The sequence below is a fragment of the Phaethon aethereus genome (assembly GCF_964289735.1).
Source record: "Phaethon aethereus genome assembly, chromosome: 1".
Classification (NCBI taxonomy): Eukaryota; Metazoa; Chordata; class Aves; order Phaethontiformes; family Phaethontidae; genus Phaethon; species Phaethon aethereus.
In genome coordinates this window covers 15,418,729-15,442,195 of record NC_138575.1, presented here as the reverse complement: position 1 = coordinate 15,442,195, position 23,467 = coordinate 15,418,729, and the positions used below count along the sequence as shown (strand labels likewise).

Below are 23,467 nucleotides of genomic sequence, written 5' to 3'. Positions count from 1 at the left end.
ACTGATGTGTACAATTTCTAATTAGTCATCACTAAGACAACACAAACAACTATCGATCTATTGAGGACACAAAACTCCATGAAAAGACGTGCAGTTCAATTTAAATTGAAACTTAAATAACACATTCAGTAAATATACTGCTATGAGACAATTTGCTGCTGTAAGTCTTACCTGAGATATGCTACAACCTTGCTTACACATCCAACTGGTGATTTATCATACATGAATTACTGAAGAGAAATATGCCTGTTAGTTTCTTCCTTCCCCAAAAGTGTGAATTTTGTTAAAAAGTTAAATACATATGTAGCTTCTACTTATGTAGAAACTTAATGAAAAATAGTGGAAAAATATTTTTGTAGCATACAAGGAAGATAACAATGTTCTGCTTTACCTTTTCATGCAGTTTAGGATGTACCAGGTATATCAACTCATGACTGACGTACTACTAGCAGAGTATCCTCTTAGGTCACAATAATTTGTGAAGTAAAAGCATCAGTGAAATATTTGTAAGAAAACCCACACAGTATAACAGAAGAGGCACTTGCTGATCCACACATTTGGCAGCAGCCAGAGAAAACCAGACTTGAAATTGATAGGATGATCATGTACGGTGAAACAAAAGGAGGCAACAGTGACGACTGTTTGGCTAGTTCAATTCTCAACTTTTTAATATCGCTTTGATTCAAAGAAATCCAAACATAATAAATTTAGACTCAATAGCATTAAAGTGCTTAATAACATTTTGATGTTATTGAGTCTAAATTTCTTAAGTTTGGATTTCTTTGAATCAGCTTTCAAAACTTTAACTCGGTGAAAATCCCTATTAAACAGACAAGCGGGAAGAGTGAGAAAACAGTGCAACTGATGAGCCAAAGTCGGAGAAGCACTAGAGAGCAGCGGGCAGAACAAACTGGGAGACCAAGTGTGCTGCTGAGGAGGAAGTGAATAAAAAAAAAGAGAGTAGTAAAAAGCACAACGCTGTTTGCAGCAACGAAAACAAGTAACACCGCAGAAGACCAAGCACCAAGCGGTGCTCTCTCCACACCAGAGGACGGGGACACAGGGTGAGGGAGGAACAGGACACCGGGCAGCATCCTCCAGCTGCCTCGCTGCTCGAGCACGCAGCTCTGCACCCACCTTCGCCAGAGGGCCAGGCCTTTCCAAGGAGCGGCAGAGGGCTCGGCGGGACCCGGGGAGGCGCTGGGCGAGGCCCCTGCTGCCCACGGCCCAGGCCAGGCGACCAAGCAGCCCCTTTCTTCCCCCGCTCCGGACTCTGCCCCCTAGGCGGCGCTGTCCCTGGCAAGCTGGACGGTGCCCAGCGAGCGGCCGCAGAGCTCGGACAGGCCCGCCGAGGCAGGCCAGGGCCCCCGCCCGCCGGAGGGGCAGCTGCTGGCGCGACTCGCCGCAGCGCGGCTCGGGCCCGGCGCGCTGCCCTCAGCGCCCGGCGCCGCCGCCCCGCCCCTGCCACGTCAGCAGCGCGCAGCCCCCGCGGCCAGCGGGTCACGTGCGCGCAGTGCCGCCTGCGGGCGGGGCCGGCGGGGCGCATGCGCACTGCCGCCCTCCGCCTTTGCCCGGGTGAGAAGCCAGCGGCAGGCAGGGCTGGCTGCCCTCCGCCAGCAGCGCGCATGCGCGGCTGGCAGCCAGACTCGGCCGGCAGCCAGACCCGGCCCGCCCCGGCCCGGCGGCGGCGTGCGCCCCCCGGATGGCGGCGGACGGGCGGCAGGGCCGGCGCTCGGGGCTTGAGGAGCGCTGGGCTTGGCTGGGGTCGAGGAGCGGCCGATTTCGTTCCCGTGTGGAAAGCGCAGCCCCGCTGGCGCAGGAGCCGTCACCGCTTCGTGCGGCTGGAGACGCCGCCTCTCCTGAGGTCCCTCACGGCGCGGAGGGCTTCCAGCCACCACGGCACGCAGCTGTGGTGAACGTCTTCTATTTACATGACTTCTAGCAACACAAGCTTTTTATTTGGCTTAGAAAGAGGCTGAAAATGCAGTGTCTTTTCAGAACAGCTTTATAATTTTTTTTTTTCCCTACCCGAAGCCCGGCTCAGCCCTTGCCAGCAACGGACAGACAGAGATGTGGAAAGGAAGTAGTTACACGCTGAAGACTTTTAGGTTAATTTATTTTCAGTACCTGGTCTTTGGTACAGTTATTAGTAAAGCTGGAAAAATACACACAAGTATTTTCCTCGATGAAAAGACCAACTAATTAAAACAGCTGTACATCTTTACAGCACATAAAAAGCCTTGCTAACAGAATCTTCTACTGCATCAGCGCAAATGCTACCAGCAAAAACTCCCCGATACAAATGTTCATTGATACCTGAATTTTATTGTAATTTATTTTCCTAAGCTGTAATTTAATGTATTTGAAGAGACTTCAAAGTGTGCTAAACTCACTAAAACATTCAGTGCTTGCCAAAAAAAGCAAGCTAAACATTCTTCCCGGTCTGAAACTATTACAAGCCCCCTTCTTAAAATGCACCCATGTTAACGGCTCAAGCAACTTACTCATTTCATTAAAAGCACCAGTGACTAAGATCTATGTTATATTACAACAGCCATCTTGCAAATGACTACTGAAGTTAAATGCTAGCACTAATAAAAACTTAAAAAAATACAAATCTCTTGCTACCAGTCCTTAAAGATTTGTACAGAACATGTAAATAGGAGAACACTTTATATATGTTAAAATCTAAGTCCTTTCTGCAGTTCATTCAGCGTAACCAGGTAGTATTCAGTTGTGTCTGGTTTTTTATGCTTGTGTCCATTTTCAAAACTTCTCGAATTGCCATGGTAGCATAAGTGGATGGGGGAAGGGAGAACTCCATCTTTAGTGCCCTGAATTTACCATCTGTCATAAGGGGTAAGAGGAGACACAAAGCAAGAAAAAGTTGTTAAGGGTGTAACTGATGCTTATTCTGGATGCCATCTAAACAGGACCACATTTTTCCATGACCAACCCCCCAACCTATAAAACAAACTAGCCACCACCACCATACTCCAATTTACAATCCACAGTGGAATTTCATAAAACAACTTCTTTTTAATATTTTCTTTCAGCAGGAAGTGATGGTTTTCTTTTTTTAAAAAGAAAATAAACTTCTGTTTTTTCAAAACTGAATTCCTAGTCTCTGTTCATTTTTTGTGGAAAGTAGCGTCAAAAGACCTTCTGACCAGAATTATATAAAAAAATTTTCCATTGAATTATGTTAAGTATTTAAGTAGTGTCTTGAGAAATAGGGGTCCTTTTTTAGACGCCTAACTTGGGATATCTTCAATACCATTAGACTTACCCATCTAGTTAAATGAAAGCTCTTCCTTAAAAGAGCTTTCAATATGTAGCAGTTCAAAACAACAGCCAGATCAAACTTCTATTTTGCAAACATCAGCAGAAAAATAACTTACCTGTAGGAAGAACTGGTAATGGTCTTCCTTCCAGCTTATCCAAATCTGTAGTAAATAACGGGATTCTGGGATCGTCATAAGCAACGACCTCCCTTTACAATAAATACATGTAAATTTTAAAATTATTATTTTAATTATTTAGAATAAAAATTATATTTTTATTGTTTTATCTAAATCTATAAATTTTATCATTATAATACTGTCACAATTTGGCAGTTACAACTGAAATGGAATTGATTTTCTAATAAAACAAGGTAAGGCAGCATTTATGGTGCAGTAACTGGTAAAGCTCTATGTAGAAGATTCACCTCTGTTTGATGCAGATTATTAAAAAAAATAATAAATTACTGATAAGTTTCTTTGCATAACTCATCTGTTTTACCTCATGGGCTGTCAGGATTTCCAGCTATACAAGAAGCATAGCTTGTGAAATTATGAGAAGAATGGTGTTAACTCTAAGAACACTTGGGGATGGAGGGGGGCAGGGAAAAAAAAACCAGGAGCCTTCATTTTGAAGAAAGCCATCTAAACTTCTTTGAAAGAGCTTAAATACATACTATACTCCTGCCATTCATTTAACAGAAATTCCACATGTAATGACAAGGCTGAAAAGTCACTGGGAAGTAGATAGGCTTTAAACAATAGCACTAATTAAAACAAAGTGTAAACATTTGTATTTTTTGTTTCCCTCCTAAACCCTCTGTATTTTTTTTTCTATGCATCGGTGATCAAGTCTTTCTGCACATTTTTACAGTCACCTATTTGAAAGGCGTTTATTCAGTTGCCATAAGACAACTAGGTTGTACCTCTAGCAACAGTGATTTAGTAGGTTTAAGTGATACAGATCTGACTGACAGGTAATTGGAGCCCAACTTTCTCATAGCAAGGCTACAAAAAACCTGTTTTAAATATTATCAATTATGTTTCAACATAAATAATTACCTATGAGGCGTTCAGGCAAGCCCTTGCAAGGAGTGTAACAACTAGACAGATGTCTTGACACTCATGCATCACAAAACCAGAGGACCAAGGAAGAAGCTGAGGGAACTGGGGTTTAGTCTGGAGAAGAGGCTGAGAGGACACCTTATTGATAGCTCTTTACAGCTACCTGAAAGGAGGTTGTAGCGAGGTGGGTGTTGGTCTCGTCTCCCAACTAACTAGTGATAGGATGAGAGGAAATGGCCTCAAGTTGCGCCAGAGGAGGTTTAGATTGGATATTAGGAAAAATTTATTTACTGAAAGAGTGGTCAAGCATTGGAACAGGCTGCCCAGGGAGGTGGTGGAGTCGCCATCTCTGGAAGTGTTCAAAAAACATGTGGACGTGGCACTTCAGGACATGGTTTAGTGGGCACGGTGGTGCTGGGTTGATGATCGGTCTTCATGATCTTAGAGGTCTTTTCCAACCTTAACAATTCTATGATTTTAAGTAAGGCTATGGTTCAACTTCAACTGCGTAAAAACTGTGAGGGAAATGCAGACAGATTCCTCCCCACCTATACTTCAGTCTACATGTATGTCCTGTGGGTCAGTCTAATGGTTCTTGCACTTAGTCATCCCACATATACTCTATGCTGTCAATTCAAGTGTAATTTCCTTTATCCTCCTACTTACCAATTGACATTCTGGGGTCGGATGATAATCTTTCTGTATGCTCCAGAAAGTGAATAATCTCTGATCTTATGCCTCATGTTGTTGATATCAAGATTGTCAGCTACTAGCATTTCCTTGTAGGCCTCACCAACTGCAAGAGAGGAAAATCTTTAATAGGAGAGCACACAGTGAGGACGATTGAAACAGCACGTTTTCATGGATCAGTTCCTTCCCTTATATTTAGTAGTTTTCGGCATATATGGGATAAATGTTACACAGAAGTTTAAAATTACCTATTGCAAATCTTATTACCTACAATGTTTGCTTCTACAACCTGATTAGTAGAGGCAGTAACCAAGAGAGAATCTTAGCAAATTAAAAATTTCAGCTGAAACCAAAATTTACAAAATACTTCACTGACATTTCATTGACATCTCATGCATGCTTTTCAATTATCTAAACTTCGCAAGACTAACCTCAGATAGATGGAGAAAAAAAAAATGGGCCAGATTACCCATTGCTGTATCTTTGAATAAGCTGCAGAGTGAACTGAGTTAAGACAGCCCTCTGAAGAAATTAGCCGGTAGGAACCTTTAAGTACACTGCCAACAGAAGGACTAATTCTGTTACAGTCTTGTATCCTTAAGTAAGGGTGTGTGCATTCATGCCTGGGAAGACAGGGAAGGCGATTGGAAATACAAGAGTATACTGTGGCTAAAAGGCTGTCTGGTGCCTTTGATTCGCAGTGCAATTGCCAGCATTGCTTTATGCAGTTGGGAATTTTAAACAGGAATAAGTTAGGCTTACTGTGGGCAAATCCCAGTATAAACAGATTGAACATAAAACATTGCAGCTTTTCCTTCCAATCTTTTAACTTAATGTGGTTCAGTGCCACACCTCATCACAAACAGATTTTTACCTTCCAAATGTTTCAGAGATGGGTGACAAACAGGATCCTACCTCTGGGACTTATTTCTGGCAGGCAGAGAGTCTCAAGAGACCTGACTGGTCTTTCAAGGACAACCAAGTAAAAGAGCAGTTCAACCAAACATTGAGGAAACAAGCACATGTATTGGGAGACTGGTTTGGCTAAGTAGGAAACTCATGACTCAGCTCATATGTAAGGACACAAAGTACGTGAAAGCTAGGGCTGGCTACAAAAAAAGAACGAACGAGTATACAAACATTGTCCAGGTACACAGGGATGGTGTTAGGAAAGCCAAAGCTCAGCTAGAATTGAAATCGACAACAGACATCAAGAATAACAAGAGTTACACTGCAACATCAGGAATGAAAGAATACAACAAGGAAAATACTGGCCTGCTGCTAAATGGAGAAGCTAGTCTAGTGACAGCTGGTCTAGTGACAGACATATGACTGATGGTCTCAGTGCCTTCTTTGCCTCAGTCCTTACCAGCAAGTCTCCAAGTTCCTAGAGGCAAGGTTCAGGAAAGAGAGGGACTACAGTAGTGGAAGAAGATACAGGCTGAGTGAGCTGGCTCACGTCATGATAAAGCTTTGCTCTATCATCTCTGAGAGATGGTGGTGATCTGGGGAGGTCGCAGGCGACTGCAGAAAACCAAGTGTTGCACCCATCTTTAGAAAGGGCAAGAAGGATGATCTAGGGAATTACAGACCAGTCAGACTCACTTTGGTCCCAGGGAAGATAATGGAACTAATCCTCTTGGAACATGCTTCTGGGCACACGATGAGAACAATAGTGAGCAAGATTTCACCAAAGGGGGGAAAAGGAAAAGAAAAACCAAAAAACCCACCAATCTTACTGCCTTCTATGCTGAAATTATTACATCTGTGGATGAGGGGAGAGCAGTGCCTGTCAACATGTTCCCACAGCATCCTCATATCCAAGGTTAGAACATTAAAATGGGTGGACCGCTAGATGGGTAAAGAACTGTCCAGCTCATCGTCTCAAAAGATAGTCACTATTGGTTTGAGCTCTACCTAGAAGCTCATTACAAGCAGAGTTCCTCAAGAAACAGGGATGTGTCCTGTTAAATACCTTTATTAGCATACATGGAGGAGGACCTGGAATTCACCCCACCAGGTTTGTGGACAACATCAAGCTGGGGTGGCAGTCGATACACTCAAGGGCAGGACTGCCATTCAGAGGGACCTAAGCAGGCTAGAGGAATGGGCCAAGAGGAACCTCATGAAATTCAGCAAGGACAAAGTCCTGTACCTGAGAGGTACAGGCTAGGGAGCGACTGCTGACAGTGACCTGGGACTCCCAGTGGAATGCAGACTTAACAGAGCACCCTGGCAGCGACAAAAGGTAGTAACAACAGCAGCTTAGCCAGTAGCTACACCAAGAAAAACAATTACTCCCCTTTGCTGGGCACTCAGACTGCACTTGGAATAGTGCGTCCACTACAAAGTAGATGCTGATAAACTTGAATGAGTCCAATGGAGGACCATCCCAACGGCCAGGGGTTGTAGCACATGTCCTGTGAGGAGAGTCTGAGAGAACTGGGCTCTTTAGCGTGGAGAAGACTGAGAGAAGAACTTAGAGACTATTTGTTCTTGAAAGTTTCATACCTGACAGGACAAAGCCCTGAGCAAGCTGGCCTGAGCTTGCTTTGACCAAAAGGTTCATCAGATGGCCTCCTGAGGTCCCTTCCAACCAAAATGATTCTGCAACTCTATCCCTTAATAATAACATTGTATGCAATGTAGATAATTATAGATCACTGAACCTACTCCATTAAAAACAATTTAGATCAAATACACTTCATATACAGGAGATAAAAGATACACTTTTTTGGTTCTTTTAAACATTCATATTGGTTAATATTTAATTAAACAGATCTGGTTCTCTTTTTTAACTTCAGGTGTTTACTTGGGTTACCAATTCTAGCAGTTTGGTTTGTTTTCTAATCTAAAAATCAAATGCATTTCAATTAATATTTCACCTTTTTTTTCCCTCATTGTGCTGAGATAAATAATTTTGCCTCAGTAAAAAATGTCTGTCTTTGGAAAAGCAACTAGCTAAAAAGAGATACGAAACAGATTTATGTTAAATGAAACAAGTTACAATGCAGACTATTATTTTCACAATGGGAGAAGCTGACAGTAATGTATCAGAGCTCTGACATAGTGTATTTTTTGAAATGGTCCCTGAGGTTGCTGTCCTGGTTTCAGCTGGGATAGAGTTAATTTTCTTCTTGATAGCTGGTGTGTTGCTGTTGATAATGTGCTGATGTTTTGGGTTGTTGCTGAGCAATCAAGGACTGTCCAGCTTCTCGTGCTGGGCTGCCAGCGAGCAGGCTGGGGGTGCACGGGGAGCTGGGAGGGGACACAGCTGGGACAGCTGACCCAGGCTGGCCAAAGGGATATTCCATACCATATGATGTCATGCCCAGTATATAAACTGGGGGAGTTGGCTGGGGAGGGGCTACAGCTTGGGAACTAACTGGGCATCAGTAAGCGGGTGGTGAGCAATTGCGCTGTGCATCACTTGTTTTGCATATTTTTCATTATTATTGTTGTTGTTGTTGTTATTTCCCTGTCCTATTAAACTGTCTTTATCCTTTATCTCAACCCACGAGTTTTACCTTCTTTTCCTCCAATTCCCTCCCCAATCCCGTTGCGGGGGGCGGGGGTGAGCAAACAGCTGTATGGTTGTTTTAGCTACCTGCCAGGTTAAACCACTACAGTTGCATAGATCTCATCTTCCTTTTAAGAACAATCTTAAAGACTACTTACATTTTCAGAGTAAGTACATAATTTAACAGTCAGACGTACTTTTATGCTTTGGATAAATAACATCAAATCCAGGCAATGGCATCACTACGTCGTGGATAGTGTAGTTATCAACATCTCCTTCTTCGATATGAACAGCTGTGGCTACAATCAGGACAGAAAAATGAAGAGTTACCAGTATGGATGCCTGTGACAGTTAACATTAGCTAAATTTAAAATGAACCACTTGATTGAAACAGGCCTACTTTGAGAGGGGTAATTACTGTGTTTTATCTCCACTTAATAGACAACATTTCCAAGAAGAGAAGTAATAGTCTTCAAGGCTGTCACAGTCACGAGCAGAATCACAGCCCAGTTTCCAGTGACTTTTAAAGCTGAATGAAGTAAGGACTGCTAGATGAACAGTTCCCTAACCAGGCATCAAGCATACATGAAGGAGAAATACTGTGGATATTCTCACCCCAGGGAAGCGCCAGAGCAAATCCCAGTGAAGGAAGTTTGAACTGAGTGGAGTCTCTGCTTTACAAGATGCTAATGCAGACAAAAACTTCTGTGGTTAACACAGTCATAACATCCTTCCATAGTTCTCCATAGCTCAGGTAGGTTTGAGGTCATTCTTGAGAACAATCAGTCCTTCATAGTCTCTCTTTCCTATCCAGCTATTTGGAAAAACAAGCAAACCAACAGCTCTTGGAAGTGTAATACCTAACTTCTGATTCCTTGCAAATTTGACTAAAACTGGCCAATGGATTCAGAAATCACTGGACCAAAATGGGCAAGAGGGAAAAGAAAACATGTATGCAGTATCACATAAACAGGTATGTGCCTTGTTTTTCTAGGAATCTGAACTACACAGCATCACTGGCTTTTTGTTTGTCTGATCTTACCTCCTTTAAGTGTAAGATCTCCTGGTACAGCTCTAAGCCCGTATTCTTCTATTCTCTTGCTCACCATATTATTCCACACATAACTCTGGTAGCTATGAATATACATTAAACGATTATTTCTTGGTATCTAGAGGTAAAGAAAAAAAAAAAGGGAAACATTAGAAAGGTGTATTTTAGGGTTTTTTTTCCCTCAATCATAACCAAAAAAGCATGTATTTGAAATGTTATCTTCTCCAGCAACAAGACTAACACAATTTCTTGGTATAGAAATTTGGTTTTTGTTCATTATTTGGGAAAAGGGTATGTGAAGAAATAATGCTTTTATGCATTTGAAATCCATACAAAAAACCCTGTGCTTAAATTAAGAAAAAAAAAAGCACTTTTTTAGTTTGTTTTTTTTTTAATTCAACAGCTCAAACACATGGGGCTATTATAAAACACTGAATTAATACTCAGCCTCCTGAAATTGTAAGTAAACTTCGCAGATGTTAAAGCACAGTATTATTCTAACAGTCTTTTTCATAAACAAGAAATTATTCCTTGGCTCCTACAATGGGCTCAGTACTTTGCTGGCAATATGGTATTTTCTCCAAAGACTTGATCTTGATTACAGTACCTGAAAATGACAGTGAATCCACCACCTCTATGCCAAGCTGATTCATTAGCACACTATCAGTTTGATTTATACTTTTAAAGCAACAGCAAAACTCTGATACTGAACTTTTGCACAGTTTTCAGATCTGTGTTATACATGGTTACCAAGTATAACTGTATTGCTTCCAACATACCAGAGTTGTTGTTGTATACATTGGAAAGCTCATTATGCATACATTAATTACAGATGTTGTCAGTTACCATGCAGCAGTACTTCAAGCAAGAAGGCAGGATAAATGTAAAGATTTTACACTTAACCTTCTACTCATCGAGCATCTATGAGTCTATTTCAAATTCACCATGATACCATCAAAAGAGCATTTATTCAACTAAATACCCCACAGCACTTTTACACTCACTATGCCAAATGCAGAGATTATGTTCTTCATTCCATACTTTAAGAGTCCGCGTAGAAGCTGTCCTTCCACGCACCTTTTTACAGGTAGTTTCTTGAGGGCTGCTGCTGGATCTTTAGTCTTTGCCCATTCTTCTCTGCATTTTACTAAGTATCCCTTTTCAGCTAGAATGAGGATGTGAAATAAAAATATTTTAACTATGCAGCAGAAAGCACCCATCTCTCCTTTGCTTAGAACAGTTGAAAAATTGAAGTTTCAGTCACAGTAATTACACAGGTTAACAGAATCACAGATAGCTGAGGTTGGAAGGCTTCACGTGGAGTCTGAGCAGACTCTGTGTAGAAATATTCAGGTCCCTTTTCACGCCCACTGCAAGAAACTGCACAGCAAGGAAAGAGAAGCAGAAAGGCAGAGGGTCTGAGGATTGCTTCTCCATTGCTAAACTGGTTGAAGTTTAGTACATGCAAAGCTGTCTTCACAAACATCCTTTCAAATGAAAAGAATCAAAGTCTAAAAGTGTTTTTCCTGAACATGCAGTTCTTGGAGGAGGAGAGGCAGAAACACTTTGATGTAGCATTTTTTCAGTCCTTACCTCCTGGTCGTGGTTTTAGTATCAAATCCATTACTTCATTCCAATTGTTCTGTAGAATAGCTCTAAGATTCAAACAGTAAAGTTTATTAAGAACTGTATAAATATATTTTAAGAAGATTTAGCCAAATTATCCGAAAAAAGAAGTATTAGTGTTTAGATTTATGCAATATTAAAAATAGTGGTATTATGCAAGATAGCTGCTGAAGCAAGTTCAGAAACAAGTTCTTTCATGAATCTAAAACTGGCACATGCAATACGCTAGAAAAACATTCCCAAAAATACATTAGAAGTTATACAGCAATAAAAATAAAATTAAAAAAAAAAAAGAAAAAAGGATGAAAACAACACATACCTGCCAATTTGATACGTAGGAACAGCTGTGGTTCCAAATCTTTGCATTCCATAGTAATTAATGAATCCAATTTCCCTGAGAGAGTGCATTGCTTGCTCTATCTGGTCATCAGTTCCTGTTATGTTTCTAGCAGTAGAAAAAAAAAGTTCTAGACAGATTATTAAGGGCTTACACTATTTTGTGATCCCCGTATTATTAAAGCTCAACAGCAACATTATATAGAACTTATGAAATTCAACAGACTCCTGCCAATAGAAGGAGTTTTCTTCTTTTTTGTAACACAAGATGCACTGATATCTCTCACCTATTTAAAGAAGGGAAAAAAAAAAATCTAACAGAATTGTCTAAATAAATACTAACATATTACCTGAGAACAACAGTGAAATGGTTCCCTTGCAGTTCTCCTAATTTCAGTGGATGGTTCTTGTAACTGAAATTTCCTAATTTGAAATTCATCAAACATTTATTCAAATGAGCAAGTCTTTGTGCAGTGATTCTAAAAAGAAACAGACAACAGTCACCCACCTATGTTTAGAAAAGCTGAGAGTTACATAAATATAGAAATGCCAGCATTGCAAAACAAAAAGCAGTGAGTCCAGTTTCCCCAGTTTTCTATCGTTGCCTTTTCCAAGTATTTTAATGAAGTGTCTAAAAGAAAAGAACAAATAATTCTGAAGGTTACTTATACAAGAGAAAAGGTATACTGTGACAAAGACTGTTAGTACTGTCTTTTCACGCCTATGTTACAGTATGCACTCATAAAAAAGTCTTGCAGTAGCGATGTATACTGTACCCCACAAGCTGAACTCTGCTTTATTCAAGTAACTACACCATGAACACACTCCAGTGAGCGCAGTCATCAACACAAGAGTTAAGTAATTAGCCACTGTGTAAGGTCAGCACAGATGACACAGTATGAAATCCAACCTGTCACTGATGCCTGTCACTTTTGTCGCTGGTACTTTCGGAAGCACACCCTGTTCTTTGCATCACCGAGCTGCTCTTTGACACTTCTGCTAAAGTTTCTACCAGGACAGACAGGTTTATCAACTAGCATGGCCAGCGTACGCAGCTCAGAGTGGGCTGATACATGGAAACGTCTCCTCTCCTGCGCCATCCTGCTCCAAGGCTGCGCGGGAGCGTTGGGTACGGTGGCACTACTGCACAGACACCGCAAACCAGTACGTCCCCCCCAGCCAATGTTTACAACCCCCGAAGCTCTTGGACACACCATTAAATGCGATCACGTTAAAGGTGAACAGAACAGCACCTGGGATGGCTACACCACAAGTTTGGTTAATTGTCATCAGTTTGCAAACTTGCCTTGCGGCAACAAGAACCCGGGGCTTCTCACAATTCACAAATTAGTAATTCCTTTTACATGTGCAAACGTATGCACATGCAAACCACTGGAAGGAAAAAATGAACAATTACGTAGTGAATGCCCTCCTTTTAACAAGGATTTGATCAAATTTCTGGCTCTCAAACCTTGGAATTCCTCACTCGAGGAGCATGGTTTTCAAAGAGTTTACATTGTAGTCCGGGCAGAACGTTCCAGCTAGCTAAACAGATATTGTAATATATGACTGCAAGGCATCCATCATTCTCAGTTATAGATGTAACGCTAATTTCAAGTGCCCACAAACCACATAATTATCTCAGAATACAACAAAATAAATTTTATTTTCTCTTAGTAGGTGACTTATGGGAGTAGGTTAAGGCAGGAAAAATTCCTCATCTTTTTTTGCCCCTTCTGGCTACTCACAGATGAGCAAAGGCAGTGGTTAGCCTCCCCTGGAGCTGTTCAGAGAGCTCACTGAGAAAGAAAATAGGATTCCAGCTGGAGGAAGGTGGAAACAAAGGTCAGGAAGGAAATGGGACACAATTTTCACCCTGTCATTCTGTTTTTCTGCTGTTGCATGGGAGCCACGTAGCGTAAGAGCACGAAGGCAATTTGGCCCACTGCTTCAGCCGCATACGTGTATCCAGCCTATGACTCGGAGCACCGCTGGCTGAAGATATTAGCAATCACTGTGGAATAAAAAAGGATTATAGCATCTTCATTAATACATGTGCTTTACAAGATCAGGACCCGAATCCACCATCTGTGCCACATGCTCACTGAGTCTTCAAGGCATTTAGTGCAATATTCAAGCTATCACAGCAGGAGTGCAAATACTCCAGTATACTTTCACTTACCTAAGAACAGCGATCTCTTGAACTGTTATAGCCCTTTTATCTTTAGTTCCCATGTAGGAAAATATGTTTGGCTTCACTCTTAAAAGCAAGAGTAACACATATTATGTATATGAAAATAGCCATGGATTGAACATAATTTTCAGCATAATTACCTAGAATTATTAATCTTCTATATTAAAAATAGAACATATACATATATTCCCCAGAACTAGGCTACAATTTGACATATGTGTGACATTTTCTAATCTCGTCTGTAAGTACATAAAACACAGAGAAACTTCTGTTTTAATTATACATCAACAGATTCACTGTTACCACAACTGTGCTTTCAGAATATGAACTTTGAAGTACTTCTTTATATACATCCACTCAATCCACAAATGTGCAGCCACCACTCATTTCACTAAAAAAAATTCACGTCCATTTCTTCCTTAAACTTCAAGTAACATGTCTATTTGAATACTGTGCATGCACATTATGTGAGAATATGAGAAGTTAATTTAAAATTTGATCAATTTCTTTCCTTGAGAGGAAAATTTCCTTTCCTTTCCACTTTGTACTTTATAGCCTGTGTTATACAGGGAATATTGCCAGTTATTCCAGCTATGGGCACCAGGGGGTAGCAGGATTGCCATTACATACATTTTTCCACCAAACTATTCTCATACCATTCTGTTCTCAAATACAAATACTAGTAGTATACTGGTTAGAATCTAGCTTATAAACATTTATTTTTGGACAGGAAGGGCAAAGGGAAAAGGAGGGCAGAAGCAGGGAAGTTCCCCTACGAGTAGATCACTGAATTGACTCAATTTTAAAATGGTCCCTCCTCTGCAATTCGCTTTGTTCACATCACGCCTTTGGCAAATCTTTTTGTTGCTGCTCTTGATGGGGTGAAAGGAACTAAGACTGTGTTGCCATGAAGAAATTAATACATGGAACAATAGTTTACCAACTGTAACTGCTTAGGAACTGATCAGCATATTATCACAACAATATCTGACAGGTTCATAAACATACTTGCATATCTTCACACACCGGGGAAAAAAGTAGCTTTTAATTCAGGTTACGGACATTGAGGCTTTGAGCTGCCAAGCCTTTCTCAGATCGGCCAGCTTCAATTGTGGACCTTTTCCCATTGAAGTAGTAGGGTATAGTCTTTTAAATTTCTTGAGATCATTTTGTTCCATTCTCACCTCCTTCCAAAACTTACAAGTTTCAAATTTGATATTCTAAAATAACTTTTTTTTAAAACACTGGCTACAAATTATGGAATAGTAATCACTTGTGTTGCTCTTACATCTGCAGCATAACATTTGCAGTAACATGAAACATACAGGGGGAGGACTGCATGCTCGCCACGCTGGCAGAAACAACAGCCTTACCTTAAAAATTTGGATAGGACATTAATGGCATCCATAGTATCCTTGTTCTCCTTGTACAGTACGAAGTGGCAGTAGCTTCCCCTAGATTTTGGCCAAGAGTGTTTTCTTGGATCTTTAAAAACAAAAGATTAAAATTTGTAAAGTGTCATTTTTTTAAATTTAAGGAGTGTCTTTGCCATTGCAGCTACGTTTAAAACAAATATGCGAGAGTCAAATTCTGCTGATTTCCATCTGCTTTCTTATTAAAAAAAGGAAAAAGAAGTGAATTACTGACAGCAAAAGCTGCAAAGCACATTGCAAAAGACTTTCTCCCCTTCCACTGGGCTGTAAACGTCTCTTTAATCAATTCTGTCACCTAGGAGAAAATCTGCAATAAAACGGTGATTGTTCCTTTGTCATTAAATTACCTTAAAATGTACCCTAGTCATTTAACTGCCATATTGCCTGATTAAATTTCTCAAAAACATTATCATTACACTAACTTTCAGCAATAAAAGCCATTCTTCATTTCAGTGCCTTTTATAATTAATAGATGAGGACGACTGGAGCCCTGTTTATGGGAAGACGATTATAGGACTGCCATATTCTTTATTTCTGTAGGATCTTTTCTGCGTGTCATGCAAAAGCATGGGCCGTATCTCTACAAAAGCCTAAAAAAAAATACTCACAAAAAATTATTTTCAGGTGATTTTTTTTTTTTTAATCCTATGGGAGAGACAAATCTGGCACAATAGAGACATTAACAAATAATTCAAGCCAGATACTATGCCGTGTTTAGAGAACGCCAGGAGGAGAGAGCTCCTGCACACTAACAAACGATTTACAATTCTGTACAATTATTTGGCGTTTTCTGGAGAGGCAAGAAAACTGTCAACTTGTCAAGCTTTTGTTGCACATAAAAGCCTCCAGAGATAAAACTTGCCTGTTACAATCATCCACTATTGATGGATTACTGGGGAGGAGGATTGATTCTACACAGGTTTAGCAACCAATTTTGAGGTGCTTTGTTTATCAATTCTTTGTTTTCTAAGAACAAAACTAAGGATTTGTTTTGTTTTAAATGACAAGTCCCTTATCTCTTGGTAGCCACCAAGCATACATTGCTGGTTTTGTACAAAAAGGGCTTAAGAGTCTTTCATAATCAGCAAAAGCTAACTGAAGAAGCCAGTCCTATTCCAGCATATAAACACCAATGCAGGAAGGAAGTTCTTGGGAAATTCTGCTCTTTTTGTTCAGGCTATTTTAATAAAGCCCAGATATCCCACACAGACAGTGAGTATCTTTCTGGTAAAAGATAATTATTCTTGCTTTTTCTGAGAAAGTGCCATCCATATACATGCTTCTGCAAAAAAAAAAAAATCACATGCTACAGTATAAAATACTATACACTTAGTTTTTAATCACTTAAAAATTATTGCAACGCTTGCCTTGTACCATCAGTTTCTAAGCAAAGCCCCCTCCTATGGAGCTTCCTAGGACCTAAACTGAGCAGAATGGTCCAAGGCCTGTTAAGAGACCTCATGCTCCTGCTGGTCTCCCTTCTGAGCCACCACTGTTCCTAAACAGTCAATGAAACACTGCATTCAGCTTGAAGAACAAGGTCCTTCATGAAGAACTTGATAATCAGAAGAGAAGAAAGGAAGACAGAGTGTGATTCACGAGAGCCTTTTCCAGCTGGAATTGTTCTTTAAATTTAACTAATCCATCTTGCACGCAGTCATTTCAACACCCTTCAAAAAGTGAGCCCTAATCTGGGCTAGACTAAAAGGACTCTATAGGTACTGTATATACAAATGGGCTCCTCATGCTTTAGGCATCACAGCCATGTGCCCCTCCACTGCACTGCTGGCCATGCTGAGTACTGGGAGGCTGCAGCTACAGTCCCAATATTTAACCATTCCTCACCCAACACGTCAAAGTATTCAACTGAGAGATGGACCAGAGGGACAGCCTGCAGTCCTTATTGCTATGTTTCAGAGTAATGTTACATTTCTGACAGTAAAACCGTACTTTCAAGCACTTTTTCCAAATCTTTTGCTGCAATTCGAGGGCTGGAAGCTCTTTTTAGTATCGAGATGTATGATGTATACTTTTAAAGTTTTATAAATACAGATGGTGGCGTTTGAAATACAAGGCTGAAGGGCAAAGGCTTGGCTTAATGAAATCAATGGAAAATTTACCATAGATGTCAAACAGTATTGTCAAAACTGGTAATTCTCATCACTTATTACTGGCAGACTTTCTCTGCACTGAATGACTACTGCCTATATTGCACCAGAAAAAAGAGGCATTGGGCACATGCCCAATTCTTGGCTGTTTCAGGGAATTTTAAGCATTACTTATGTGTAGGGTTTTTTAAAGAATTTATTGTTACTAGTTTGGTTAGTCTTGTCGCTATTTAGGAGGTCGTAACAGTTGGCATTTCATTTTGTTAGCATGAAATGTCAACATCTCTTACCTGTTGCAGTTCTGACCTCTGTCCCAATGCATAGCATAAAGAGCACAAAAGAGTAGCATTTAATTTTTAGACTGTCAAAGGGTTTTTGGAGGTGATCATGCAGGTTTATGGTTATGGGATTGTTTATGCTTTAGAGAGCATCCAACAGTTAGGTGGTGGATGACAGCAATTTAGACAGTTATGCAATGGAATCGTGCAGAGGCAAACAGTGAACATATGGAAAGCTTCAACTGGAGATGCAACAAACTTCATTTGTGGACAATGATGAAACAGCAGTTTACTGACCATTTAGTAAGGCAGTATTTTAAGTATTTTGGGCGTACACTTACTATAGACACAAAGCAGCTTCTAATTTTAAATTTTAGGAAAGTATGTTTGGTAGCCGTTTACATTATTAACAAAAGTAATCAGATATCTCGGCTAATATTTGAATATTCTACACTTCTGAAATGTTTCTTGCCTGGGGAACCCACTCAGGACTAAGATGTGTTAGTGCCTATATAAACACAATAAATAAATATAATTCTGACTAAAACGAACTTGTGCTCTTAAATCTTACATTCATAAGCATTTACACACACTCACTGAAACTGCACACATTTTCACCAACATGCACAGGTGTTCGTAGCATCACAACTTAGGAATCCAAGTTTAAAGAGACGATGCTTCTCTGAATCACAAGATGGTGCTCCAGATAATGTTTTACTCCTAGAGACACATCACTAAATTTTTTTCAGCATATTTCAAATACTTAAGTTCTTTTATACAGTATCTCTTAAGTCAGACTGGTCAGCTTAGCAACAACCACTTGACTGTAACGATGGTTAAAGAATAGAAGCAGCAGAAGGAAAAGGTGGAGGTAAAACCATTACAAACCAACAGAGGACAAACTGGCTGAGGAGAATTTTGTGCTGGTAAGTATACATACTCCATGCATAAACCATGCAAACATACAAATTTTCTAAACATGGTTAAACAAGATACATAAATATGTTATAACTGTACCAATAAAAGTACAACATTCCCATATGTGCTTAGAACAAGCCTTAAAAAATAACTAAATTGAATGTGGAGATGGTGTTACTTCCAATTTTAAATTATCTTCTCTCCCTATCCTTTCTCCATCCCCTTAATCTTTAAAATTTAAGGGCTAGGTTTACATACTGTCATTTGTAGTAGGTTGAAATGACGGAGGAATGCTATCAGTTTAAACCAAACCAAACCAAACCTTAATACCTTTCGTTAAATATGCAACATGCTGGATGTAGAAAATCCTCCCAACTTAAAGTAGCAACAAATTTGTAGTAACGTTAAAAGATGTACAGCATATGAATTTATCCCCAAAACAGTTTTTGGCAAGATTAAGGTGGATAGTGCTTCACTTTGAAAATCCTTCATTACTTTGATTATTCCAGAATAGTAACTGTGATTTATAATGAATAAAGACAATTTTCTGCAAATATAATTAGCCTTGGAAGCAGAAGTAGTCTTAAAGATCATGGTAAATATATTATGTTCATATAAAACTATAACTCTGGGAAAACAAATAGGTGCTTGCCTCTATTCAAGTAATCGAGAATTTTGTCATGGATTTTCAAGACAGTCAATATTACACCCACTGTCTGCCTAATGTACACATTTCCACTACAACCTCTTACTTCCACAATGAACATTTACACATCCAGGTAAGTTCATGAAAGCTAAGTAAGCTTACCTAGCTAAGCTAGACAAATTCAAACAATACTAAAAATAAAGCCCCTATTTTGCTTTTTCCCACTGAAACAACAAAAGATCCTCTCACTTCTAACACGGTTGTATTTGATAAATGATTTAGAAAGAAAAACAAGTTGAAATTTAAATTCCAGACACTCTTTGTGTTCCTAGTCATTTTAGATGCACAGCATCAGTTGCAAAGAGGAAAAAGCAACACCTGACTACATTAGGAGGTACGGTCCAATTGAAGTACTTACTAACGATTTTTATTTTGGGGATAATTTTAGCATTTACTTTACCCAACTGCTGTGATACTGAAACTCACTTGCCAGTGCTTTTTTCCCAGCAGCATGATAAGCAATGATGTATTTTTTTCCATCTCGATCTTCTGTTTTAGTCTCCAGTCCAGGAAACAAAGACTTCACAGCCTGATGAATAACTGTTCTTTTTTCTTTGGTGTCTTCAATTACCTGTGTTAATACACACACATGCAGAAACCAAATAAAGTAATACGAAAGGGAAGGCATTCTCTGAGTTAAATTTTGCATGCTTAGAGAAAACCTACCAAATCACACTAAAGTACTGAACTGGTCTACTTTCAAAACTCTGGCCTACTCATTAAAATTAGTTTGAAACATAATAAATAACTCTGCCACAAACCCCAGTCTCAACATTCACAAAAGTAAATTCTCAAGATTTTTTTTCCCTTTTCCTGTGCTTAATAAAATTCCCCCTTCTGATGAAAACTCTGGCAAAACAAAGTTTTTCTACACTCATTAAAGGAAAAAAAATGGCTAGATGAGATTATTTAATCTGTGAATGCTTAATTTGAAACTACCAGATTTAATCCTACTCATCTCTTTGTCCCAAATTTAGCTCAACAGTTATTCTTCAAATGTATGGAATATTTTGATGTTTAAAAATATCAAGTTTTAATTTCATTTTGTACCTTCTTATTTTTCTTGTTACAGAAAAGCATATTTATCTCCTTTTCTATTAAATCACTAAACACTAGCCTTGAAAATAGTCCTTCATGAGGATGGATATTTTATTTAATCCTTCTTACATAATTATCCTATAAAATACTACTAGATAGAAAACCAAAACACTGCAAGAAAATTTTAACACCACAGAAATTAAGACATGTTTTTGAGTCTATGAGTACAGTCCCACCAAAATCAAAATGACAACTCAGATGCATGAATTTGAATGTATCTGTAAGGCTTTCCAGATTGGAACCCCAAACTGGAAACATTTTGGTACTACCTGTTGCATGACGTTCAAACTGCTCTTATGCCTTACATGCACCAGAAAGCATGTACCTTCCATTCCCTCCCTCCTCCTTCCGTCATCCCCAAACTTCATATAACTTATTAATTTTACCTCTATGGCAACACTAGTTTCCTTATTCTTAAGAAGCTGGAGCTCCTCTAAACGCTGCTTGTCTTCATCTGACAAAACTGTAAATGTTTCTTCTGATGGGTCCTAATCCATGTTTGGGAGGGGAAAAACAAACATCCAATAACCCTCACAGAACAACTTTCAGCCTTCCAAGGTTTTTGCTTAAGGAACATAGCCATTACCAAATCTTTACCTCAAAATTTACCTCATCATCCACTGGAACAGAAAAGTCATCTAAATGACTCACACGTCCATCTTTGCCTATTTCATGGACAACAAAGTCTGAGTATCTGATAGGAAGAAACACACATTAAAATTGTAATAAGAAAAACAAAAAACCCACATGACATGAAGTCCTTTCCCAGGAAGCTGTTTGTTAGCAGAATTCATTCATGAATTCTGAATTCACATAATTCAATTCACATAAGAGAAACACCAACCATGAGAACGCTGTACCTATTCCCACCCCTTGGAAAGATACCACGAGAACACAGAAGAAAGTCTGGCATATCCAAACACAGCAGACTTCTTTGCAGATAACCAACCACCTGCTGTAGTTACTCTGAGACATTTTCTAACTAGCTTGCAGAGGCTGGTAATGCATATCCTCAACCTCAGTCATTACGGACAATTAAGACTCTGCTGCATTGCTGCAACATGAACACAAATGCAGTAACTCTGTCACTTCAAATAACCTGCAGAATAAAGCGCGCATTAGCCACTCCTTAAGCAGGTCAAATTCAGCTCTATTACATATATTCAATTATAGAGAACATCTTCAAATAAACAGTTACTCTGCACACTCTATGGCAGCAACAAAGAATTTGACTGCGACATTTTTGATCAAGTCACTATGTCCAATAATAAAAACATCCTGATTTTTAACAGAGCAGACAGTCTATGTTGCAATTGCTAAATGTTTTAGGTAGCAATTGTCTGTAAAGGGCAAACAAAGAAAAAGAAAAAAATTCTTAGTCTATGTATGTCAACAGATGAGTAAAATTTCACCATGGGAATGTTTCTACTGTATCTCCCCCAAGTCCCTGTTTGCCATACCTCTGTGCAGCCATACATCATACTGGTAGAATTCCTTCCTGAGGGGTGTTATGTGTCCTCTCTCTTATTATCTGTAGCTGTCTAGAAATGCTAGTGACTGGTACCATAAAAATGCCAGGACTAAATTAATGATAGGTGTTATAAACTAGGATCAATGAAAAACCATGAGCCCAACAAACATTTCTACCACCCGGCTACCTTTGGCCACCTTTGTTCAAAACTGGCAGGTTTCCCAGAAGGAGGTTCAGCACAGACTGTGTTCCCCAGTGGAGGATTATACTAGCTGCTTAATGCTGCATATAAAGATTTAATACATACATAATATGTACATATCACTTTATTATGTAAAATGATCTATATATGAAGACAGGATTTAAAAACAGGGACTTCTTGGTGTACAAACAAAGCATATTCAACTGCTTTGCTAAGTCAGGGCAACAATGATTCTCACTTCAGTGAGGTTTTTTATTTGCATTCTGTTTTATTCAAAGATGTTATTTAATTTAAAATTTAGAAGTTTCATTTAAAAAGTGCTACTAAACCCCAAACACCTTATTAAGTATATAACATAAAATTCCACACCCTGAGTTAAAAAATTCCCTTTTATGTTTTATAAATCACATTACAACTGAATAGACAATAATTTAAAGCCTAATTGACATCTGACAATATAGGTGTTTAAAGACATTAGCACAAAAAAGTCAGGGAAAAGAGAAGAACTAAAGAGGGATGGTTTCAATTCCATTCTCCAGTGCACCTTGTATCAGCACTGAAGAGTGGTACAAAAGGTGGGTGTACTGCGTAAAGTTTTATGCTGTATGCTGCTGACAGAGAGCAAGACAAACAGCAAAGATCAGTGTAATCATATATTTCTAGCCACAGACACCTTCTTTCTTCAGAGCTCCATTTGACAGGAAAGAAGGGGGGTGGGGAAGAAAAAGCATCTAGAAAAGTCCCAAATTAAACCTTTCTTTCAGTCTCAGCACTAGGAAAAGAAAATGATGAACCTCCTAAGTGGTCACACATAATCCAGTTGCAACTTGTGAGCCAGAAAAGGAAAGATGAGAACAACAGCTGCTTAACACAAGGAATTAACATACATAACAAAACAAAAAGTTACCTCTCTTTTAAGATTCCAGAAAACCCTTTATGAGAGCTAACAAATTCAGTTATGCCAACATCACTTTCTGTCAGTCCATGCTTCATCATGTCTGCAAAGCTCTCCGGATCTCCATCTTCATCACTGTCCTCTAGTTCCTCATCTTCCTGCTCCTCACTTTCCTCATTGGGCATTACTTCATTTTTCGTGTCCTCAAGCAGAGATTTGTCAGGTTGTTCTGTTACAGCCTCAATGCTCTGCCCAGAGTCGTTCCCTGTCTTAGACTTCTCTGAGATCTTCGGTCTTTTAATTTCATCTACATTAGCCACATCATCCTCAGAGCGAGGACGTTTCAAGGATACACTATTCATTTCTATAGTTTCCATGTTTAAGGCACAGTGTAGGACAGAAAGCCCTGAGGAGCAAGAATGGCTTTTTTCCTGTCTGCTTAAGAGCAGTATCAATACATGGTCTCTTCACTCCAAGAACTCTGCACCCTGCAACAGTTCAGGAAAACCACATAACTTTCTGCATTTTTAAGTTAAGCATCAAGTAAAGATTGGATACACCTAGAAACAAAATGTATTTGGGAAGAGAGAAGGCA

The 23,467-nt window shown here is 39.5% G+C and overlaps 1 protein-coding gene across 3 annotated transcripts; it reads right to left on the bottom strand.

Annotated features, from left to right (window-relative positions):
• Positions 1-2,710: 2,710 nt before the first annotated feature.
• PUS7 (pseudouridine synthase 7) lies at positions 2,711-23,249 on the bottom strand (the record flags this gene model as incomplete). 3 transcript variants are annotated; one of them, XM_082014429.1, is made up of 16 exons in its annotated part: positions 2,711-2,847; positions 3,402-3,493; positions 5,013-5,142; positions 8,754-8,855; positions 9,599-9,725; positions 10,612-10,772; positions 11,201-11,262; positions 11,553-11,678; positions 11,920-12,048; positions 13,752-13,829; positions 15,137-15,248; positions 17,595-17,612; positions 19,633-19,777; positions 20,691-20,792; positions 20,914-20,998; positions 22,885-23,249. In XM_082014429.1, the coding sequence occupies 16 exons, from the start codon at positions 23,247-23,249 to the stop codon at positions 2,711-2,713; spliced, it is 1,971 nt and encodes a 656-aa protein (XP_081870555.1). The 3 variants fall into 3 exon arrangements, with proteins under 3 accessions (XP_081870555.1, XP_081870556.1, XP_081870557.1); XM_082014430.1 differs by lacking the exon at positions 17,595-17,612 and having other exon boundaries at positions 20,902-20,998; XM_082014431.1 differs by lacking the exon at positions 17,595-17,612.
• Positions 23,250-23,467: the final 218 nt, after the last annotated feature.